Raw genomic sequence first — 24,912 nt, 5'->3', positions numbered from 1 at the left:
ATTTCCCCCCCCCCCCAGTTTTGTAATTATCATTATATTCCATTTTTTTTGCTAATTAGGCAGAGATTAAAGTTCCCTAATAAATGAAATAAAATTCTTTTAAAAAAACAAAAAACAATATTGGTGTGAAATTACTTATATAAATTATATTTGGTTCACTGTTGACACCTCTTACCAGTAATAGCTGTCCAGGATCTCAGACACAGAAACATCTTTTTAATCATTTATTAGCTGATCTTTCTTCTTGGAGGTCCTACAGATTGACCTGGGATACTTGTACATTAGGCTTACAGCTCTGAGAAGCAAGAGGCTTCTCTTACTAAAGCTTCTTGTTTGATCCATCAGAACTCTTCTTACATGTTTTGCTAAAGCACAGGCTAATTTTTGGCTTTGGAAAATAAACTACAAACATTTTAATATTGCATTTTGGTTTTTTAATTCCTTAGATTTCTTACATTTTTCAATGTCCACACAAATAATAATAGTTATCAATTATTGATTAATAATTATTAATTGAGCTTAACTTTCATTAACTCTTTCTTTTCCCCTGATAATTTCTACCTGTTATGAACATATAGTTTCAAATATATAAGTAAACCCTGAATAGTGTAGTTTCAGAAACTGGAGGCTGTTAACTGATTGATTATGATTAATAAACCATCATTTGGGGAGCTTCCTAGTTGCTGTCAATCATCCTAATCATAAGAAGCAAAACTAAACCACGCTAGGTTTGTTTTGTTATTAAACTTCTGACACATATGTTTAGATTTGAATTTGGGTATGCTTAGACCGAATTTTAATTTGGTTAGTTGCAAACAAGTTCAACCTGCTTCCAGTGCTGTTAACAAATAGGCAGAATTCAATATATGTCTAAACATGCCGTATTTCAATTGTTATGAATGGGTGGATGTTTTATTCCAAGTTCTGTTTTTTTAATAAAATTTGTTTGCCCCTTTCCTCTTCCCTATGTGCAGCTGCTTTGTCAAGAAGCATGATCTAGAACATCTGACACCAGCCATGGAAGTAGCTCTTTCCCCCATTCTTCCACAAGAACTGAATGCAGTTACTACCGATGTATCCCCCATGATCATCAATACGACTCCTACAACTGAGCAAGATGGTAAGGTAGATTTTGATTCCGAACAACAGTACGAAAAGCCTCCCCCGCTCCACACAGTTGCGGACTGGAAGATTGTTCTCCACTTGCCTGAGATTGAGACGTGGCTTCGGATGACATCAGAAAGAGTGCGGGATTTGACTTACTCCGTTCAGCAGGATCTGGACAGCAAGCATGTGGATGTGCATTTGGTGCAACTGAAAGTAAGATTAAATGCTGCTCTCTGCTGTCTCTCTTTCTGTAATGCTGCTTGGTTTGGCAGAGACTGATCATCTGCAGGTTGCTATGTGAGAGGAGAAAAATGTTTGAAAGTTACAGTAGCTGTTTCATTGTTTAATTTTATTTCTTTATTCTATCATAGTTTTACCGCTTTCTCAAAGTCTAAAATACAAACAGAAATTCAGTTCAGTTTCAGTTCAGTTTATTTGATTTATATACCGCCCTTCTCCTTGGTAGGACTCAGGGCGGTTCACAGGGCATATATAAAAAACAAAAAACACTATACAAAAATTAAAAAAGAATTAAACCCTTGCCCAATAAAACAGTAATACAGATTAAAAACAATTAAAAAACCCATAATCCCCATCAGGCCAGACCAGCTAATTCGAACAGATGGGTCTTCAGGCCCCGACGGAAAGTTCGAAGGTCTGGTGCCATCCGGAGCTCCACCGGCAATTGATTCCATAAAGCCGGGGCCCCCACAGAGAAGGCCCTCCCCCTGGGGGCCACCAGTCGACACTCCCTGACTGGCGGCACCCTGAGGAGGCCCTCTCTGTGGGAACGCACAGGGCGGAGGGGAGTCGATGCCGGCAGCAGGTGGTCCCTGAGGTAACCCGGACCCATGCCATGTAGGGCCTTAAAGATCGTAACCAACACCTTGAACCTCACCCGAAAGACAACTGGTAACCAATGCAGCTCGCGGAGCAAAGGTGTAACATGGGAGTACCGGGAAACTCCCAAGACAACTCTCGCGGCCGCATTCTGTACCAGTTGGAGCCTCCGAGTGGTCTTCAAGGGAAGCCCCATGTAGAGAGCATTACAGTAGTCAAGGCGAGAGGTCACGAGCGCATGAGTGACTGTACACAGGGCATCCCGGTTTAGATAGGGCCGCAACTGGCGCACCAGGCGAACCTGGGCGAAAGCCCCCCTAGTCACGGCCACTATATGCTCTTCCAAAGTAAGCCGCGAATCTAGAAGGACTCCCAAGTTGCGAGCCCTATCCACGGGGGGTAAGAGCTCACCCCCCATAGAAAGAGATGGAACATTTGGAATGTCCCGGGATGCCGGAATGCACAGCCACTCAGTCTTGTCAGGGTTGAGCTGAAGTCTGTTCCTCCCCATCCAGACCCGAACCGCCTCCAGGCAACGGGACATCACGGCGAGGGCATCACTGGGGTGGTTTGGGGTCGAAAAGAAAAGTTGGGTATCATCGGCATACTGATGATACCCAACTCCAAAACCACGAATGATCTCACCCAGCGGTTTCATATAGATGTTGAACAGGAGAGGCGAGAGAACCGACCCCTGAGGAACTCCACAAACGAGAGACCTAGGGGCCGATCTCTGCCCCCCTGCCAACACCGACTCCGAGCGTCCCAGGAGATAGGAGGAGAACCACTGAAGAACTGTGCCTCCCACTCCCAATCCCCTGAGACGCCGCAGCAAGATACCATGGTCGATGGTATCGAAAGCCGCTGAGAGGTCTAATAGGACTAGGATAGAGGAATGTCCCCTATCCCGCGCCCTCCAGAGATCATTCACCAGAGCGACCAATGCCGTCTCCGTGCTGTACCCGGGCCTGAAACCCGATTGGTAGGGGTCCAGATAATCCGCTTCATCCAGGACCAGAGGGAGCTGATGCGCCACCACACTCTCAACAACCTTCGCAAGAAAGCGAAGGTTGGAGACTGGACGAAAGTTGTTCAAAACGGCTGGGTCCAGGACAGGCTTCTTGAGGAGAGGTCTCACCACCGCCTCCTTCAAGACGGCGGGGAAATAACCCTCACTCAAAGAAGCAGATATAACCGCCTGGAACCAGCCTCGTGTCCTCTCCCTAGCTGCATAAACCAGCCAGGAAGGGCACGGGTCCAACAAACATGTGGAGGAGCTCAGCCTCCCCATAATCCTGTCCACTTCATCAGGGGTCACAGAATCAAACTCTTCCCAGATAACATTGACAAGACCGCCCGTGTCCTGATCGCCTGACTCTGCCCAGCTGGAGTCCAAACCGGTCCGAATCCGAGCGATTTTATCCGACAGATGATGACTAAATTCCTCGGCACGACCTTGCAAGGGATCCTCTCTCACCTCCTGATTGAGAAGTGAGCGAGTCACCCTAAACAAGGCGGCCGGGCGATTATCTGCGGACGCGATGAGGGTGGAGAAGTAATTACACCTCGCCACCCTCATCGCTGCGAGATAAGACCTAATATAGGTTCTTAACCGCAATCGGTCGGGTTCGGATCGGCTAGACCTCCAGCAGCTCTCTAGGCCCCGTTTCCGGCGCTTCATCTCCCGGAGCTCCGCGGAAAACCATGGAGCTCGCTGGGATCTGCGCCGGGTCAGGGGCCGCAAGGGTACAACCCGGTCAAGTGCCTCAGTGGCTGCCCTTCCCCAGGCTTCCACTAAGGCATCAGCCGAGCTGTGAGCAGTGGAGGCAGGTGGGGACCCCAGCGCCGCTTGGAATCTGTCAGGATCCATTAAGCGTCTGGGGCGGTACCATCTAATTGGCTCCGTACCCCCATGGCGGGGGGTGGCAAAGCGGAAGACCAACCGCAGGAGATGATGATCGGTCCATGACAGGGGCATAATAAATGGAGAGCCCCCACCTAGATCATCCAACCACCGTCTAGATAAAAAAATCAAGTCAAGGGTGTGGCCTCCCTCATGAGTTGGCTCTGAAATTACTTGCGTCAGGTCCATGGCCGCCATGGAAGCCATGAACTCCCGAGCTAGCTCAGATGAACCTCCCAGGGATGGTAGATTGAAGTCTCCCAAAACTATAAGTTTGGGAAACTCAACCACCAAACCCGAGAGGATATCGAGCAGCTCGGGCAGGGCTGCCGCTGTGAGACTAGGCGAAATGTACACCAGCAGCAAGCCCAACTGCGCCCCAGGACCAAATCTCATGAAGAGAGACTCACACCCGACTATCTGAGAAACGGTGGCCTCCCGCGGACATAAGGTCTCCCTAATGGTAACCGCCACTCCCCCACCCCTACCTTGAGCTCGTGGCCGGTGTAGCACCCGGAAACCTGGTGGGCAGAGGTCAACCAAAGGGACCCCACCCTCTGGGCCCAACCAAGTCTCCGTGATGCAAGCCAGGTCCGCATGCTCACCCTCAACTAGATCCCTAACGAGGGGAGCTTTATTAACCACGGACCTGGCATTCAGGTACACCAGCCGGAGCTCAGGAGGCTGCACATCCCCGCTCCCGGGACCTCGGGGAAGAACCAGAGGGTCGGAGCGCCTCACCGCTTGAAGACAGCGGAGACGGCCCTCCCGGTAACGATATGGCCCCCTGTCTATCCGCCTGCTGCCTTTCCCCGTCGTGGGAATTGGTAGTCCCACGACCCGCTCAAGAGCCCCAGATGTACCCACAACCCGCTCTCCGCGAGCGCCGTCAGACCCAGGCCTGGCCTGCAACAAAGTTGTTTGGCTACCCCCCACCGCCAAACAACCACTACCCCCCACCCCCCTCCCCAACCCCCTAAAAAATTTAGCTAAAAAATTAACCAGGGGCCTCTTATTAGGTTTATATCGCAAGCCCCTGGCCTTTCCCGGCCATCCCTCAGGGTCCCAACAATTGGGCCCCTCATCGAGATTAGGGAAAGAAAAGAAGGCGGGACGCACCCAGGAGAGGGGGGCATTCAAAAGAGTAATAGACGACTAGAAAAAGGGGAAGGGAAAAGGAAAAAATGGTAGTGTCAAGAGGGAAAAGAAAAGAAAAAGGCACCAACTTCCAACTTTCTTTAGCACCATAAAAGATACCAAATTACAATCACAACTTTTTCCTTTTACACAACAATATTTATTTTTATTTATTTTAATCCCATTTATATCCCGCCCTTTCTCCGAAGACTCAGGGCGGCTTACAATTTAAAGCACAAATCAATGTGCTTAGCAATAGCCTTCATTCTATGTATATGCCTGCTTATTAGGGCTTTCACACACACCCCAAGCGGCATTATTACAAAGTCAGCTTAATTGCCCCCAACAATCTGGGTCCTCATTTTACCTACCTCGGAAGGATGGAAGGCTGAGTCAACCTTGAGCCTGGTGGGATGCAAACCTGCACTAATTGCAGGCAGCTGGTGTTACTTAAGGAGGCATTAGCCCACTGCTCCACCAAGGCTCTTATAATGTTAATATGTACAAACCATTTCTTTAACAATAAATTAGCAAAAACAAAAACATTCATTGCAAGCACAGTCTGGAAGCAATTTCAAAACAGAAACAAGATTAAATATATTTTCTTCTTTGGACAAAAGAATCAGTTTGACCATCTCTGCTACTCTTTGCTCTAGGGCAGGGGTCGGCAACCTCGGCTCTTTTATGACTCGTGGACTTCAACTCCCAGAATTCCTGAGCCAGCTATGCTGGCTCAGGAATTCTGGGAGTTGAAGTCCACGAGTCATAAAAGAGCCGAGGTTGCCGACCCCTGCTCTAGGGAATAATATATACCTCTATTGACTCATTAATCTTCGTCATAATTCATATTAAGGGAATCCCCTATATAACTTCAGGTTTGTTTTTTTAACCCTAAGGGAGAAAACACATTCCCTGATTTGGATATTTTACTAACTTTAAACAACGCTCAAATATTATATATAAAAGGGAAAACAAAACAAAACAACAACAGCAACAACAACAAAAACTTATTCATTTTAAACCTAGAACCCCAAACACAAAACCACATTAAGGCTTCCGCAACATTATGTAATGCTGTTGTTTAATTTTATTTCTATAGTTACTATATTTCCACACCATGAAATCAGCAGCAATTTAAAACTGATAATTAGAACATTCACAAGACAAATAAAATTAAAACACCCATTGATAATATGGTACATTAGATTAATTATTTAAATCTAAACTTACAGAAATTGACAGAATTTCAACAACCAATCTTATGACAATCGTAACAATAAAAATAATAAAGATGGCAAAATCATCATCATCATTATCATCACCACTAGAAAATGCTGTTTGGAAGAATTTCATCTGACATTAGGGAAGAAGCCAATTTATTTGTAAGGGGGAGGGCTTGTCCCTTAGAACTGGACCATGTAACCATGAAATAATGTCTCCTAGTCTTGCCTCACCACACAAATATGTGTGTGCGTGCATACACATGCATGGATACGCGCGCGCACGCACACACACTCATTATGGAAGCATAAAACAACCTGGGATGATTGTATACAGTTTATCTTTTTCTGCAGGAACTATTGTCCAATTTTATCAATGGTTTTACTTATTTATTTATTAAACATATTTGTATGACTTCCCAAATCACAACAGTGACTCTGGAGGGCGTACAACAATGAATAATCACAATTTAAAACCCCAATCCCTCTTCTCCCCCAAGCCTTTTTCTTTGTCCCAACAGATGGGACCTGCAACAAGCCCAGCCTTTCTGCTCTAGTGGGCTGGATACAGTGGTGGGATTCATCCAGTTCACACCACTTCTGCAGAACCAGTAGCCAATTTTTTGTTGCCCAGGACTAGAATGGACATCCGGAAGCGGCATCCACACAGAACTGGTTATTCACATATTTGAATCCCACCATTGGCTGGATAGATGTACTGAGGAGAGGCAGACCTGCAAATAATCTGGCTCCAAGTTATGTAGGACTTTAAATGTGATAGCCAGTACCTTGAATTGCATCCAAAAGGAAATTGGCAACCAATGCAGCTCCCGCAAAAGAAATGACATATACACAAATTCAGGCTTGTGCTGCATTTTGAGTGACTGAAGCTTTCTAGATACTCTTCAAGGGCAGTCCCTTGTAGGGAGCATTACAATAGTCCAAACAGGAAATGACTAGGCCATGGATGACTGTGAGAAAGTGTGATGGAATGTGCACCTGGAGGAGTAGAGGTGGAGACTTTTGACAACAGAGAGTTTTCCCAGAGAGAACCTGGATGAAGAGACTGTAAAATCCTGAGCTGAATGGAAAAGGAGGGGGAAGAGAGATTCAAGGTAGGCCCTTCCTAGAATCTCTCAGGATATATCGAGTAGGTTTAGACCGTTATAGCTTTAGTTTGGCAAGATTCTATCCATTAGATAAAGGATTGGACATAATTGCATTTTGCTGGTCTTGGGCCTAGTGGAAGGGCCTGTTGGTCCAGGAATGGCTGTAAGCATTGTGCAAAGCCCCCCCTGGCACGACTGTCATCTGCTCCTCAAGCAGGAGTCACAAATTCAGGAAAACCCCCGATTATGCACCAGATCTGTCTGGGGGGCAATGCAACCCCAAAGATAGCAATTCCCCAAAATTATATGGCAAAATGTGACTCCAAGTGTATTATCTAATTGCTTCAACCTGGTTGCAATCCTATTTGATAGCGCTGGATCAGAACCAGCAGATGCCCAGCAGCCTCACTGATACTGTCTTGTCTATCTGCCCCTGAATCCCTATCATTTTTATTCCTTCTTTAACAGGCAGCTTGCAACTGGGGTTATGTAGCTTCATTATCTTGGGTATTGTGCTAGTGCTCCAAGCTTCTAGCATGAACCTTCAATCTTCTGTTCATGAATACCTGCCAGACCGGAGAGAGAAACAGATGCTCCTTAAAAGATCTTTGACCTACTGTATCTACCAAATTCAAGACAAAAGTGCACATTAATTAACACATTCAAGGCCTGCTCAGAGCTGGCACTTTTAGGATCAACCAACATGTTTTAATAGCTGTCTAAAAAGGGTGTTTAAAAAGTCCACAACTGCACTCATTTTATTTGAAGAAGAAACCTAACCTTGCAGTTTCTGCCCTTGAGGAATACAGGAGAACAGTGAAAACAGGAAGTTGGATAGCAGACTGTCTTCTGTTTTCCTACCTTGAGACATATGGTAGGAGAGCAGAACAGATTATAGATTGTGTAAAATCCTTTATTTTCAAACAAGAATGTCCCTCATCTTTTGAGCTCAGTCATTTCTGGGCTGCAGGGGAGGAATAGAGCAGCGACGGGAGTATTAAGCAATACAAAGGACTAACATGATGAATTATCATCAGAACTAGGTGTTGTCCACTACTTTTATCTCTTCCAGATATGTAGTCAACGAAGAAGAAGTATGTAAGCATTTGGACAGGACATTGATTGCAGTGGAATGACTAGGGTTTAGGAATGAAGCAATTTCTCTACATTAACTAATGGAAACACTTGGTTGTATATTACTGTCATCATAGCTGATGGCAGGGGTTTCACGACAGTTGAGTTAAATTGCTGCCCATAGGTCCTTGAGTTGACAGAGAACAATAATGGCATGAAATATGCTGTCCTCATTTCCAACCCCTATCCTGTCTCTCTTGCTTTTGTTCTGATCCATGGTGGGAATGAGATTATCTAGATCAGACATGTCAAACTTGTGACGTCCTGTGATGTCGCACAATGTATCGGGACGGTTTTGCCATTGCTGGTAATGGGGTGGGCACGGCTACTGGATGACGTGTCCGGCCTGCGGGCTGGCAGTTTGACACCCCTGATCTAGATTATAGATACTGTAGATGGTCTATCTAAAACTGAATTAGTTGAATTTTGTTGCCCTCCTTGCTCAGCCCAGATCCAGGTAGTGGGAGAATTATCTGCCAATCACAGTAGTGCACCCATAAAGGGAGGGGGGGAATATCTGATTGTAGGGTTCTTTCCATCATCTCTTGCCTTCTTCCTTTCTGGAGATTGTCCTTTTTGACATAGCCTGTGTGAAAAGAATCAAATCAGAAATTTCTTCTCTCCTCTCCTCTCCTCTCCTCTCCTCTCCTCTCCTCTCCTCTCCTCTCCTCTCCTCTCCTCTTGTAACTTTCAGATTTCACTGTGCTCTGTTCAGCAGGCAGTGGGAGAGAGTGTGCAATGGTTTCATAATTTTACTGTCTGGACTGAAATAGAATTATGAATGATTGCTCTAAGATATTGAATGACTTTACTGTGTCATATTACAAGTCTTATATACAGTATACAATATATGTAACTATAATAGACTTTTATATATCTAAATTTTATCTGTGTGACAAAGGCTTTGAATGAAAGTAAACTAAGAATTCTGCTGCCTTATTTAAAAATTAGTTGTGTGATATGGGAAGAAGGCAGTTAAAGATCAAACATGTTTTTATGTCTTAAATTTTAGGAACCATGTACTTGGGAATGTAAATATACACTTAATACTCTAATTGCTTTATAATATTCTTAGTTGCAGATCTCTGAAGTCATTCTTTCTGATATGTAGGTGAGACTGTATACAATGATGTCTTGATATTTCCTGATAGTTTTGCTATATGAGCTGAAGTTGGCAGAGTACAAAATGAACTCACAACCAAGCTGCACAAATGCTAGTAAGAAAAAAAAATCACCCAAATGGGGGGGATTAGTAATGGCAAATAGGGAGCTGGAATGTCATATTATTCAATAGTGAATAAGTGGGGAAACTAATTATGGACATCCAATATTAAGTACTAAATAGAGAACTGGAATTGTCTTTCAAATCTGTAAAGGAATTCACACAAAGAGCAAATAAATTTATGCAAACCAAATCTGAGCACTAAGGAACTATCTTTGCATTAACTATAACCTGAAGATTTGTTTTAAATCTATTCATTTCTCAAGTAATGTCAATGAACTTTCTGGACCTACACCTCGTTTTCTCATGTTTGCTTGTGTTACTTTGGAAACTATTCTGGGAAGCCTTCTCAGGCAGAGGCGTTGGGTAATTTGTTGGCTGAATTATATTCAGTGGGTTTAATGTCAAGGAAAGCAATCCCAGAAGCCTTGTTGCATTGTTTCCTAAAAAGTCCCCATAGATGCCTTAATACAGTGTTGTGAAACTTTATTTGGATTAGTGACCTGTTTCATCTGTTGGTGTCATGTTGATGACCAGATTCTAAAAGGACAATAATAAGCATGCAGGCTAGGTTAAAAATTAACTGTGATTTAATCAAGCTTAAACTAATTTTAAAACAGCAAGATATTTCATTACTTTCCCTTCTTTCGTATTAAGATTGGTAATTTGATGGCAGTTTTTGGAAACATTCCAAGGGCTGCATGGAGCCTTAGAGGCTAAGGTTGTGCACCTCTGCCAAATGTGCACACAAAGAAGTATCTATTCTATCTAAGCTCAGCTTTTTCCTAAGAACACAAATGAATCTTAGAGCGATTATATTTCTGTCCAAAAACTAAAACACCTTGAAACTTTTTCTGTGAAAAAAATTAAGAAATAAAGGATTAATATCCCCACCAAAAATTCAGGCAAAAATTTCTAAATAATTTAATATTTAGAATTTGTTTTCTGAAAGCAGCCTTATGTGCCGCATGACATTTTAGTAATTCTCCCCTATATTTCCAGTGATGTCTAATTGCTATTTAAAAAAAGGAAACAGTTACTTCTGATGTAGTTACTACTAATGAGCCACTTTTCTTGTGGAAGCAAAATCTTCACTGGGGACTAAGAATGGAAACTTATCAAGGAGAGATACCTTGATAATCTAGAACTAAGGAGAAATTTCCCAGCAGTGAAAACAATTAATCAGTGAAACAGCTTGCCTCTAGAAGTTGTGGGTGCTCCAACACTGGTGGTTTTTAAGAAGAGATTGGACAACCATTTATCTGAAATGGTATAATGCTCCAGAAGGGGACTATACTAGAAGACCTCCAAGGTCCCTTTCCTGTTATTCTATTATTCTGGGGATAACTAGAATGTCTATATTCATCAGAAATTTATCTTTTTTGTTTAGTTACCAAATGTTGGCTGAATTTTAAAAGATTGCTAGAGATAAAGATAATCTTCCTCTGCTGTTTCATACAAGACTTCTGTTACCATAATCTCCTTCATATTAAATTGAAAAATTGAATGTTGATTAGTTTAATTGGATATGTATTGGGATTGATTATCTTTCATCAACAAATTCTGATAAATTATAAATAGCTCTTATTGCAATACTTCAAACAACCATTAGCAGCCCACAATAAAAGGAGATAATAAATCTGCAGGTTGTTTACATTTAGCACAGCACCCAGGAGGTTATTACATTTGTATTATACAAATAGAGCATGAAAATGTTGTCTCTAGGATAAAGGTTCTATATTCCACTGTGTAAGTGGAATATGTTCTAGAAGTAAAGCTTCTTGTTGTTGTTCTTGACCCATAACATCCATATCTGCTTTATCAAATCTCTGTAGCTGGGAAACAAGAAAATGGAAAAGAGAAACAGGAATCTGCTAGCAGCGTGTTTTCCTTTGATAGATGGACACAGCTGAGTACAATTTATGGTGCAATGATATGGAACATCATTGCTCAGTTTTTGTAAAGAGTTACAAAGCCCCCCTTAGAGATTTCTATATCTTTATTGGATAGAATATCTGTTTTCATCACTGTACCACACTTCAAAAGTTTATTTGCTTTTTGGGTGCAAAACTGAATTAAACAATATGCTAAATATATTATACTGTACTATCACTGTAAGTCTATATTACTGCAATATTTGTAGTGTAACAAAGGGCAGATTTCCATTGCCACTCCCATTTCTTTTGTTCAGCCTTGCTGAATTGCATGAGAAACATTAGCTACTTTTGTGTACAGTCACACAAATGTAAATTATTTCATAGGTAGGTAAGTAGATCAAAGCTGGAATCCTTATACTTCTCAATAGTGACATTACTGTTGTCCTGGGAATGCCCAATTGGTGGCTCCTTTCATGCCCCCATTATCTTGCCCCCAAAGTGGTACTCATTTATCTACTCGCGGTTGCCCACTTTTGAATTGCTGGGTTGGCAGGAGCTGGAGCTAGTGATGAGAGCTCACCCTGTCCCATGGCAGCAGCTGGTTTTTGAATGCAAATCAGCTGATTGGCAGCCCAGCTTTTTAACCGTGTGAGCCACTGTGCTCCTTGATAGAAGTAATGATGTAGGGTTTGAATCTGTAGTTTAACTGATTAAAGTTGCAATCTTCACTAGAATATAGAACTACAGAGAAATGGTGTAAGGCTCTGTGGCACAAAATTGCTTCAAAGCTTTTGGCATAAATAGAATAGTATAGTTACTATCATTTTCTACTTATAAATATTAATATTCAAAGTTGTCTAAAACTGAGTCATATCAATGGTTTGTCTAGCATGGGCTTTGATAGGCTCAATATATTACTGCCATTTATTTCACTTTCTTTCCTTAGAGTCTGAGGATAAAAAAAAAGTCTTCCCTATGATCATATCACTGTCATTCCTTCCTCCTCTTCCTCCAGATCATGGCTTTGGTGTAAGTGTGAAGGGATGATTCTTTCTCAGCCTAGTGTACTCTCATGAAAAATTGTCTCTTAAATAACTGTTTTGATTCTTGCCATAGAAAATTTTGTCTTTACACTATAAGACAATTGGAATTATTTTTCACAGATAGAGATAGAGGAGCAGTGGTAGTTAGGGACATTTAGTCTCCCTCCTGATGGACTACACTGCAGGCTTTTTCATTGCTCCCAATTGTTCCATCACCAGCACTTCTAAAAATATAGATATTTAAGCCTAGAAGAATATGGAATTCAGTTGTCTAGCCCAGATGTGTGGTACCTCCTGGAACTCTCCCTTCTATTTTGTTTGCTTAAATTTATAAATTGCACACTCTGCTTATAAGATATTCTGGGAGATGTGCAGTAAAAATACAAATTAACTTTTATCTATAAAACCAAGAGAATTTTTTAAAAAAACATAAAATAGGAAATAGGAGAATGGCATAACAATGAAACAATTAAACTTTACTAGTATGATTATGATTATATGACTATGATTAAGAGCTAATTGACCTGAATTTTACTACAATAAGGGTTTTTTTTAATAAATCACATCATGACAAAGCTCAAAAAACTAGATATCACAGGCTGTTTTGGTTGTGTACAGTTATGTAATCAATGTTAGACATCCTCATAACGATAATAATTCTTGAAGAGAAGAAGCAGAAACATTGCCTTATGACGTTGGAACACATCTGCTATCAGTCTTAAATACAGAAAGTCTGTAGTTGTGTTTGCAACCTCTGAAACAACTGAGAAGAGATGCTGGCAAAGATAAAAGGGCATTTTTTCCTTCATGGCGAGTTGTGTGACAAAGCAGATGCACTGCGGGAAAGCAAGGATGCTGCATTGGACAAACTCACTCTGTGCTCTTTCGAATTAATGCTAAAACACTGGTATGTCAGTAGAAATGTCTAAAATATGTTTCTACCAGCAAAGCAACATATATCTGAGCTGACTAATCTACTAAGGTTCTCAGTGATATGCCGAGCTTGAATTAAAGTAGACAAAAGTCGGTATCTATGAAAACCTAGAAAAGGTCTCTGAAATGTGGAGGCCTCTGATAAGAGGTGGTGTCTATAAGTGGTAACAAGAAAATAAATCGGAGCATATGATTGTAGATTTGGGCTAGTAACTGTTTCCTTTGGGAAAATCTTTGCAAATTAGATTTTTAAAAGCATTATGAAACCATAGGTACAGGATAGCACTTCCCTCCTTTTGCTTATACCTAGCTGTAGTTACTATTTTTTTGTCAACATTTCTCAGACCCCAATTTCCCTATGCAATTTAGCATTTGTAACCAATATCCTTCTCTCTCCCTTACCCTTTGCTATATAGCCAAAAGCTGAATGTTGTCCTAGTTAATACGTGAGGCTGCTGAAAGCCACTAAATGAGAGCCTTGGTGGAGCAGTGGGCTAATGCCTCCTTAAGTAACACCAGCTGCCTGCAATTAGTGCAGGTTCGCATCCCACCAGGCTCAAGGTTGGCTCAGCCTTCCATCCTTCCGAGGTAGGTAAAATGAGGACCCAGATTGTTGGGGGCAATTAAGCTGACTTTGTAATAATGCCGCTTAGGGGGTGTGTGAAAGCCCTAATAAGCAGGCATATACATAGAATGAAGGCTACTGCTAAGCTTGTAAGCCACCCTGAGTCTTCGGAGAAGGGCGGGATATAAATGGAATTAAAATAAAATATATAAAAATAAAAATAAATGTGCATAAGCATATGGTAATTTTTTTTTCTTCTACAGGCTAATCTATAAAATAGTTGGCAAATCTTAGCCAGCAGTTGAGCTTTGGAGATTAAAGCAGCGATAACGAAGGAAAGTATCTGTGGACAGATAATCCTTTTTAAGGATGCATATACTGGAGGCAGGAGATTACAAATGATAGTGTGCTCGGCAGGGCTTTTTTTCTCATAGAACGCTCAGAACGGAGTTCCGGCACCTTTTTTGGATGGAACCTTGTAGGGTAGGCAAGGCAGGTTGTATGACATGTGTGAGTTCCGGCACCTTTTTCTTTTACAAAAAAAGCACTGGTGCTCGGAAAAGCAAATTTGTTAGCTTCACATATTTGGATAATTCTTCGAAATAGACCAAAACCTGCTGCTTAGTAAGCTAGAAAAAGGTGGGATAGACAATAACACCATCAGATGAATCTGTAGCTGGCTGACAAATCGTATTCAGTGAGTAGCAGTATTCCAGTATTTGAGGGGCTGCCACAAAGAAGAAGGCATCAAACTATTCTCCAAAGCACCAGTTGGAAAGACAAGAAACTGATCAAAGAGAGAAGCAACCTGGAATTAAGGAGAAACTTCCTAACAGTCAGGACAGTTAACCAGTGGAACAGCTTGCCTTCAGAAATCGTGGGCACTCCATCACTGGAGGTTTTTAAGAAGAGACTAGACCATGGGTGTCAAACTGCCGGCTCGCGAGTTGCATCATACGGAGGCCGCGCCCACCCCAGCTCCAGCAATGCAAAAAAAGTCACGATATGTCATGACACGTCATGTGACGTGGTGAGTTTGACACCCGTGGACTAGACAGTCACTTTTCTGAAATGCTGTAGGTTCTTCTGCTCAAGCAGGGGGCTGGACTAGAAGACCTCCAAGGTCCCTTCCAGCTCTATTCTATTCTATTCTATTCTATTCTATTCTATTCTATTCTATTCTATTCTATTCTATTCTATTCTATTCTATTCTATTCTATTCTATTCTATTCTATTCTATTCTATTCTATTCTATTCTATTCTATTCTATTCTATTCCATTCCATTCCATTCCAGTCCAGTCCAGTCCAGTCCAGTCTAGTCTAGTCTAGTCTAGTCTAGTCTAGTAAAAATAAGTACATTGGTTTGGTGATATGTTTAGAAGTCAATCCACTTCTGCTCTGATTCTTTGGTTCAGCCAAAAGTAACATTAATCTGATATCAAATTATGAACAAGCTTCTTTTTTAATCAAACTTTTGTGTTTAGTCTATATTTATAAATATACACTAACAGTAATAGAGTTGGAAGGGACCTTGGAGGTCATCTAGTCTAACCCCCTGTTCTCACAGGAGAGCTATATTACTTCTGATCGATGGTTGTCCAGTCTCTTAAAAGCCTCCAGTGTTGGGGCACCCACAATTTCTGAAGGCAATTTGTTCCACTGGTTAATTGTTCTCACTGTTAGGAATTTTCTCCTTAGTTCTAGGTTGTTTTTCTCCTTAATTAGTTTCCATCCATTGTTTCTTGTCCTTCCTACAAGTGCTTTGGTAAATAAGTTGTCCCCCCCTCTTCCTTGTGGCAAGACTGCTATCATGTTACCCCTGGTCCTTCTTTTCATTTTTATTGCTCTCCTCTTTTCTTCTCTGAACTCTTTCTTCTCTGAACTCTTTTCTTTCTTATATTGGGGTGACCAAAACTGGATGCAGTATTCTAAACGTGGTCTTACCAAGGCTATACTCTCAAACAAATCCTAGAAAATGATGAATCTTTTTATTAGTTTTTTATTGTACAGTTGACAAGTAGGCTGATATTTTCAGATTATCAGAGAGAGTAGATAATCATTTCCAGAGATGCATGGATGCATCAATAAAGGTTTGCAATGCAGATCCAGAAACTGATATAACATACATGGTTATAGTTCAGGGTGAAGACAGTCTTTCCAGGTTTTTCTCTGTCTGAGAAAAATAGATTAGTGAAGAAGCCTTTCTGTAGCATGTGGGGAGGGGGAAATGGGGGAGGACAATTCATACTTTTAAAATGACATAGATGTTTTGTTATACTAAATTGCTGGTCACCTCCTAAGAGAACCACTTTATCAAAACACAACATCTGAATAGTGTTACAACATTTTAATTTATGGTAATGATACTCCAAGACATTCAGCTACCTGGGAGAAAGATAATTTCACTATTCAAACCCTGTTCTTTGGGTGTTTAGCATACTGTAAACATTTCCACCTGCATAGAGAAGAGAACTTGCAGTCTGATGTTGGCTGTGGGTCCTTTCTCTTCCCAATCTCAGTAGAGAACTGTTAGCTATAAAACTGGTTGCTTTCCATATTATCTGCAATCATTTTTATTAGGTGGTAGAACAGGGAGAATACATATCCACTTTAAGCCTCTCAGCAGAATACATAGTGTTTCTTAACCTTGGGAACTTTATGATGTGTGGACTTCAACTCCTGGAATTCCCCAAGCAGCATGGAGAGCTGAAATCCACATGTCCTAAATTTGTCAAGATTGAGAAACATTGATAAATAGAAAGCATGTTTAGTAATGCAATCTATTCTTTATCCAATATGAAATTATCATATCTTTAAACACATGCCTGAAAAGGAATAAAACCAGTTAAATTTGACATATGAGAAAGAAAATCTCACAAATGACTGTCTTCATTCTAGTCATGTGAAAATTAACTTAGTAAAAATTGATTAAGAATAGCTGAAACCAGCACTAGAGAGATCTCTATGTAGCACCGTAAATTTAATTGCTTTCATTTGTTAAACAAATGGTTGTTTTTATGTATTGTTTCCCCTTATAAAAACATAGAACAATTTTTAGCATTAAAACCAAAAAGAAGGCTAAAAATGAAACAATTAGCTACGTGACTGGCTGTATTTCAGTCCTTTAAATATATTTCTAGTGTTTCTGAAATGGCCACATGTAAAACTAACATTATTGTTATCTGTTCACAACAGTGTGAAATAGCAGCTGCCAGTTCTTTAGCTGATATTGGCCTTCATAAGCCTTGAGTGAAGAGGAGGAGGAGGAGTCACATAGTCAACCAGATGTTTAGACTGGACTTGGTATTTTTATTCACCCATGGAGTCCTTCCTAAAGATCTGAGATAGGCAGATTTTGTTGTTTGAGAGTGTTCAAGCTATCATCACAGGATGTAAACTATTTCTAAGAAAGCTGCCTTTTGCTGATGGTGACTTTGTCAATATTGATGGTATTCAAGTGGTACTCCAAATGTTTGAGATTGTGCCCAGGGCACCTATTACTTCTGGTATTATCTTTGCTTTCTGTCACCACAGTTGTTTTACTTTTATTTGCAAGTCTTTATATTTTGTGATTTTCTCCAGTTCTTTCTTTTCTATTCTGCTGTCTCTAGACACTGCCACATTCACTATCCAGAATTGTTTATCTTTCTCATCAACAATTGTTAACTCTGCGATACTACATAATCCCATAATATTTTAACTTGCTCATTTCAAACACTTTTTCCATCCTGGTTTCAACGAATTTTCATTATTGGCGCATAATAGTTTTTACAGATGTTCCAGTGATCTATTGTTTATTTGATATACTGTTTCTTTGACTTCTTTGCACAATCTGCATTCTGAATCATCTGATGATTTTTCAATTCTGGCTTTGATTGCCATTAGTTCAGATAGCTTGTTGTTGAGCTGAGAAAATCAAGTCTTCACTTTCTTTTATTATGGTTATTATTATGGTTTCACACATAGCCAGCCAGATGTTTAGATTGGATTTGTCATTTTCATCCACCTATTGAGTCCTTCCCAAGGACCTGGGATAGGCAGATGTTGATGCTTGAAGGTGTTAGAGGTATCGTTGCAGGATGTAAGATGTTCCGAATAAAGCTTTGTTATAAAGAGCCGTGGTGGCGCAATGGTTAGAATGCTCGAATGCTCCAGGCTACTTCTGCTGACTGCCAGCTTTCAGCAGTTCAATCCTCACCGGCTCAAGATTGACTCAGCCTTCCATCCTTCCAAGGTCAGTAAAATGAGGACCCAGATTGTTGGGGCCAATATGCTGACTCTGTAAACCATTCAGAGAAGACTGTGAAGCACTGTGAAGTGGCATGTAAGTCTAAGTGCTATTGCTATATTAATATAGTACTGAACTCCATTTTGCAGAAAACAGAAAAGAGAACACAGCCACTAGCTACAAAGAGCATCCATATTCAACTTGGTAGAGAAATAGTCTTTATATATACTTCAATATTTTATTTTATATGAAGTATAATATAAACTTCAGCAAGCGAAGCAAAGGAAAAGGAAAAGTAAACATTTAAAAATGTAGATGAATTAAAAATGTTTAACCAATGTCAATGGAAGTTTCTGCTCCTCTGTCCTGGACAATAGATTAACACTGAGAAGTGACCCTCAGTTTCTTAATTCAGAAAGGGGTATTGTTGAGTGTTCTGCACAACTGCAGAATATTGAAAAAATAAATTATTAATAATAAAAGTATTTTTAATTCAAGAGTTGCATTTGTATGTTAAACTAATGTCATTTGGGCCCCAATGTGATGGAAAATTTCAAATTACATAATCTCTTTGGGGTGGGGTGGGGGTTCAATCAAAAGAACAAATTCAGAATAAATGACCTGGTTTAGCATTCTGTTTCTGGGAAATAAAGCATATGATCATGCACTTTCGGCAGAAAGTGCATCATCTGCAGAAAATAATGTCTTTTTTATCCACAAGAAGTTATCTATAGTTGTGCATAAGACTGAAGATTCCACTGCAATTGTATCACAGCACCATCTAGTGCCTCTAAAATAAAATCAAACATTTCTGTAAGCTTTTCTCTAAATGCAACTTTTAAATTTTATTTATATATGATACAGTTGCATCATTCAATATCCCCAATGAGAATAGAATAGAATAGAATAGAATAGAATAGAATAGAATAGAATAGAATAGAATAGATCTCTCCACCTCACAAATAATTTTTAAAAAGTATATTGCCAGAATGGCAGCTCAGTTTATACACTTTTTTCTGACTAAATTAAATGCAGATGGCTTCATATTTATATGTCAGTATGTACTATTTCCTTTTTGACAGCAAACATGGATTCATTATAATTGTTTCCCTGTTTTTTTAAAATTCAAAACCAAATTGATTTTTGTGCCATACTTATCTAAACTCTTGTTTTATCAGATAGTACCTAATATGTCTAATTCTGAAGCTTTGCCTTGTGGAAGTGACAAGTCCCAATTTAATCTTATTAATTTGATAAGAGCAGCTCCTGAATGTGCCCACTTTTTTCATACAATTTTTTCAAATCGTATCCAATTCTCAGAGACTGCCTGGACAAATCCCTGGAGGTTTTTTTTTGCAAGGTTTTTCAGAAGTGGTTTGCCATAGCCTCCTTCTACGTCTGAAAGAAAGTGACAGGCCCAAGGTCACACAGCTGGATTTGTACCTAAGGTGGGATTAGAATTCATAGTTGCCTAGCTTCTAGCCTGATACTTTAAGCACTATACCAAACTGGCTCTCTGTCCATATTTTTATGCTACTGTTATCTGCAGCCAATATCCTCTATGTTTTAGAAGTGGAGTATTACAGAGAAGAGCAACAAAGATGATCAAGGGACTGGAGGCTAAAACATATAAGGAACGGTTGCTGGAATTGGGCATGTCTAGTTTAATGAAGAAAAGGACTAGGGGTGACATGATAGCAGTGGAACAACCTGCCTCCAGAAGTGGTGAATGCTCCAACACTAGAAGTTTTTAAGAAGATACTGGACAGCCAAGAAGCAATGGATGGAAACTACCCAAAGAGAGAAATAACATAGATCTAAGGAGAAATTTGCTGACAGTTAGAACAATTAATCAGTGGAACAACCTGCCTCTAGAAGTTGTGAATGCTCCAACAGTGGAAGTATTTAAGAAGACAGGGGGTTGGAGTAGAAAACCTCCAAGGTCCATTATTATTATTATTATTATTATTATTATTATTATTATTATTATTATTATTATCTTATCACTTCTTGACAAAATAGGTGTTTAGATAAACTATTGATAGAAGTGGTATCCTCTTCATGCATTGCTGCAGATATACCCACTGCAGCAAAGTTATACCAAATGTCTTATGGTAACCTCAGTACTAAAGCAACTACTTGCATTGTTAAAGAAATATTCTGAGAATTTCTAGAGAGGAGCTATCTTGATCCTCTTTTTCCCAACCAAATCTTCTAAACTTTACCATCTCTTGGCATTTTGGAATACAGCCTCTTTCTCCTGAGAATCCAGACTACATTTCACAACAGAAATATTTTATCACATGTACCAGCAAGTACACATTAAACACTCACTAGAAGAGACTGCTTCATAGTGGCTTTACAGCCCCACAAAATCTGGGTCCTCATTTTACCAACCTAGGAAGGATGGAAGGCTGAGCCAACCTTGAGCCAGTGAGAACTGAACTGCCGAACTGCTGGCAGCCAGCAGCAGTCAGTAGAAATAGCCTGCAGTACTGCATTCTAACCACTGTGCCACCATGGCTCCAACTATACAGTATACAAATAGTATACATATAATTGTTATTTAATTAATTCAGTATCTACTGCAATATTGTTCTGCATAATGTTTCACTGTGCCAAAACCAAAAATGCAAGTAATGCATTTTCTTTCATTTCTCATGAAGTAATCTGCTTGCTGCCAGCCACTTCTTGAAGAAGGATAATACAACTTTCCAATTTCTGTGTGTTGAACCAGGTGAAGATGAAGGGTACTTGTGCAAAGCTGGAGCTTTGGCCTTGATCTGCCTGGATGTGGTATCTGTATAGAACAGGATGAGGTTCCATTGGCTATTAACCCTTCCCCAATTTGTAACCATTCTCAGATTTGATTGTGACCCCTAGATAGTTGCAATCTGAAGGTTGAGAATTCTGATGTAAGTTTCTGTGAATCACTTTATTAGAACAGATGGGATATTATAAGTCCATTACTGGGGACAGCGAGAAATGTAAATGAAAGCAGAAAGAAATGAAGTACATATGTTAAATGCACATGCTGATATTTATGTTCTTGATAGTGGTCACTGAAAAGCAGTTGTCAAGTGTAATGCATAGATTTTGTGTGGATGATTTTTTTATTTTACTTTAATTGATCATTTTCAAGTTATGAAATCTATGAAATTTAAATTAATCAAAAAGGGCCAAGCTAGGAATATAAAATACACTTGGGGGAAAAAATCAGTAAAAGATTTTTCACTTGCAAATAAAAACATATATCACCAATGATGTTATTTATAATTAACTTTCACTGCTATAATTTTATAAACCTGAAGCTGCTTATAAATGTATAGCTATCCTAAAACATTTGCTGAACAACAATATATTTTCAAGTTTCACCTATATAGAAACACTTCTTCCAGTACATGAGGCTACAGCAAGGTATAGCAAGCCTGTTCTGTACTGCCATACACAAACCATGTATTCATGATGTTTCACATGTTGCTGATCTGAAATTTTGGAATATCTTTATAATTAAAAAAAAGTGCTGTGGGGCCTCTACTGCTGATCTGGTTAGTCCCATATGGTCTTCTTGATGAGATCATTAATACACGTTCAAGGTCTTAGTGACGGTTTTTAAGTCCCTACATGGCATGGGTCCGGAATACCTCGGGGACCACCTGCTGCCGGCGTCAACCCCCCTCCGCCCTGTGCGTTCCCACAGAGAGGGCCTCCTCAGGGTGCCTCCAGTCAGAGAATGCCGGCTGGTGGCCCCCAGGGGGAGGGCCTTCTCTGTGGGCGCCCCGGCCTTATGGAATGAACTGCCGGTGGAGCTCCGGATGGCACCGGATCTCCGCTCCTTCCGGCGCGGGTTAAAGACCCACCTGTTTGAACAAGCTGGCCTGGCCTGAGGGGGAGTTAATTTGGGTTTTTAAATATTTGTATATTTTACTGTTTTATCTTGGGCATTAATTTAATTCTATTTTAACTTTTGTAGTTTTGTACTTTTATTATCTGCCCTGTTCACCGCCCTGAGTCCCTAGGGAGAAGGGCGGTATAAAAATTTAATAAAAACTAAACTAAAAAACGTAGTCTGATAAGAAACTGGCTTCAGTTTAATTTCTTGGAAAAAGTTTGAACTCTCCATAAATTTTAATGCCATGTTTATACCAGAAAAGAAATCTAAGTAATAAGCTTGTAAAGGGATGAACATGATTCTTCTACATCAGAGGAGGAGTCAATTATCCTTGATAAGGCATACACTTGCATTAAACAAACTAAGCTTCTTCATTTTGTACAAAGGAAATTGTAAGACATACTGAACAGTATATGGCAGCTTCCTAGAACACAAAATTCTAGTCATCAAATGGACTACTGGTAGTATTCATGTGGCTGGTACTTATTTTTAGGGTACTCTCCTCACACAGCAGTTTAACTCTTCACTTGCAGGCCTGGTGTGATCCTGCCCTTCCTGTCCCAGTAGTTTCCATTTCACTGCAATCCTACTTGTCTGCTGAAGGCACAGCTGAATAAGAAGATAAAGGTCCACAAATATGGAATGTAACAGCTGGTTTTATATAGCTCATTCAAAGTGATGTAACCCCATTGCTTAGATATGAAAGGAATGTAACCATCATCCTTACAAAGATGGATGGTGAGGGTGAGGAACGAGCTGAGCCAGTCTCCCCACTATTTGTGCAGGAAATTGCACACTTTAAAGAATCACTTGATTAAATCCTTAAGGGTAAGAACTAATCTGGCTGGCTGTTTAATCTCTCAGAAGTGGGGGGTGGGAAGAAAATTCAATTTGATACTTTATTGCAGCAGCCTTACTGAATCTACTTTGCGCTTTGCTGAAAGACATGAAGAAAATGGTTTAGTTCAAAACGTTGCTTCTACTTAATCAATTTATATTATACAACTAAAATGTCAGCTGAGATGTGAGAGTGATAACTTATCTTAGGTCAGAATGCATAATATTGGTCTTGAAAGTCATAGATGAAACTTCTACAGTGGTCTGTTTTTCATGAACCTTTCTATTAAAAAAATAAAACTATAAGAATTTTGATTAAGTCAGTTCAAAATACTAGATTGAATAGTTTTCATTTACCCTCTCCACCTCCAAACTGTTAGTCTCACCTCCTTCCTTCAAGGAAATAAGGATATATCACAATTAATTTTGCTTTGTTGATATAAAATATCCACAGGGTAGTTTGGTATTTCTCCTGGAATGAAGCAGCAGGATCATCTGAGCTGAAAAATATATCAACATTTTATTCTCAGTTAGTTTACCACTATGATATAGTACTGAGAAAGCTAGCAGCCCCCAGTGTAAATTTAGTATTTTTCTGGTATTGTGAGTCACTGCCAAAGGGAAGCAAATGTTTCCAACCTCCTGATCTTGGTGCTTTGAAAAAAAAATTATCTCAGAGCTTTCAAAACCGTCTCCAGCTTTACTAAAGTAAAACTTCTCCAGCTTTGCTTTAAAATCCACACACCATATTTGCTCACAAATCCCAAAGATTCCCTAAGGCACTTGCTTTTCAGTGTTTCGATTTATCATATAAATCCTGTAAATGTTTACTTAGAACTGTGTTCTGCACAGTTCAGCTGAGCTTATTACTAAGCCAGACTGCATAAATTTGCAGACATGTCAGGAAACAAATGCTTTCTCCAGAAATAAATCCAAATTTGAACCTTTATTATTGGCTTTGTACTGTAACCAAGTGACCGATTTATATTAGATTCCTTTTTGCCATCTTGGTGCACTGCTAACATTCTCCTGGAATGCATGTCAGTGACTAAAATAACCCAACTAATTTCAAGTGGCAAGTGGCTGGTGAGTCAGACATCTTTATGACAGCGAAAACATTCGAGTGTTACAGTAGCTCAGAAACTTCTGTGCAAAGAAACAGCTAGGTTTAATCTCAGGAATAATGTTGTGCTCACCCATTTTTTAAAAGATTAATTTTAAATTTGTTTTCCATACAAAGCAAAAGCAATTGCCTGAGAACTGAAAATGGATCCAACTGTGATTTGTCTGGATTTTACATTGGCATGTTTCCTGAATCGCTAACTCAAATTAACTGCTTTGGCCAAGAAGAAGAAGAAGGGGGGGTTGTTAATCTTCTGCTAAATAGATGAATGAAAATTCTCCTTTCAAAACAATTAAGGTAGGAAACCTTGTAGTGGGAAATAATTAACAAAGCATAGATTCTTGAAATAGATCTGAGAACCTTAGTTTTTAAAGTGTAACCTTTGCAGATACTGTTTTATACTGTAGCCTTTTTAAGGGAATCACATTTCATATCTCTGAACTTCCCTTTAGTGCTTCATTCCTTTGCATGTTATAATTTCTGTCAACAATACTTAACATAGAAATAATTACTGTATTACAAGGTGTTTAAGGAATTAGTACATTAGACTATCTTGTTAAAGACAAGCTCCAACCCCCCTTTCTTTCTGTTTTAACAGCCCATATATCAAGTTTCTGTGGTAACTGGTTGACATTATCATGATCTTAATAATTTGTTTGATTAAGTATATTTGGAGGGTTGCCATAGCACCCTTTTTTATTCTCGGTAGGTTTTCAAATTTCTATGGATTCTAAGCTTTTG

At 40.0% G+C, this 24,912-nt stretch overlaps 1 protein-coding gene across 1 annotated transcript in view; it reads left to right on the top strand.

Annotated features, from left to right (window-relative positions):
• Positions 1 to 1,017: 1,017 nt before the first annotated feature.
• AKAP6 (A-kinase anchoring protein 6) overlaps positions 1,018 to 24,912 on the top strand; it is a gene marked incomplete at its 5' end in the record, with an annotated part of 248,277 nt that continues 224,382 nt past the window's right edge. The window contains one exon of the mRNA XM_083352382.1: positions 1,018 to 1,320. Coding sequence (XP_083208508.1) covers positions 1,018 to 1,320 — 303 coding nt within the window. The remainder of the gene's footprint in view (positions 1,321 to 24,912) is intronic.

This window comes from Vipera ursinii (assembly GCF_947247035.1).
Source record: "Vipera ursinii genome assembly, chromosome: 1".
Classification (NCBI taxonomy): Eukaryota; Metazoa; Chordata; class Lepidosauria; order Squamata; family Viperidae; genus Vipera; species Vipera ursinii.
This window is presented reverse-complemented; position numbering and strand designations above follow the sequence as displayed.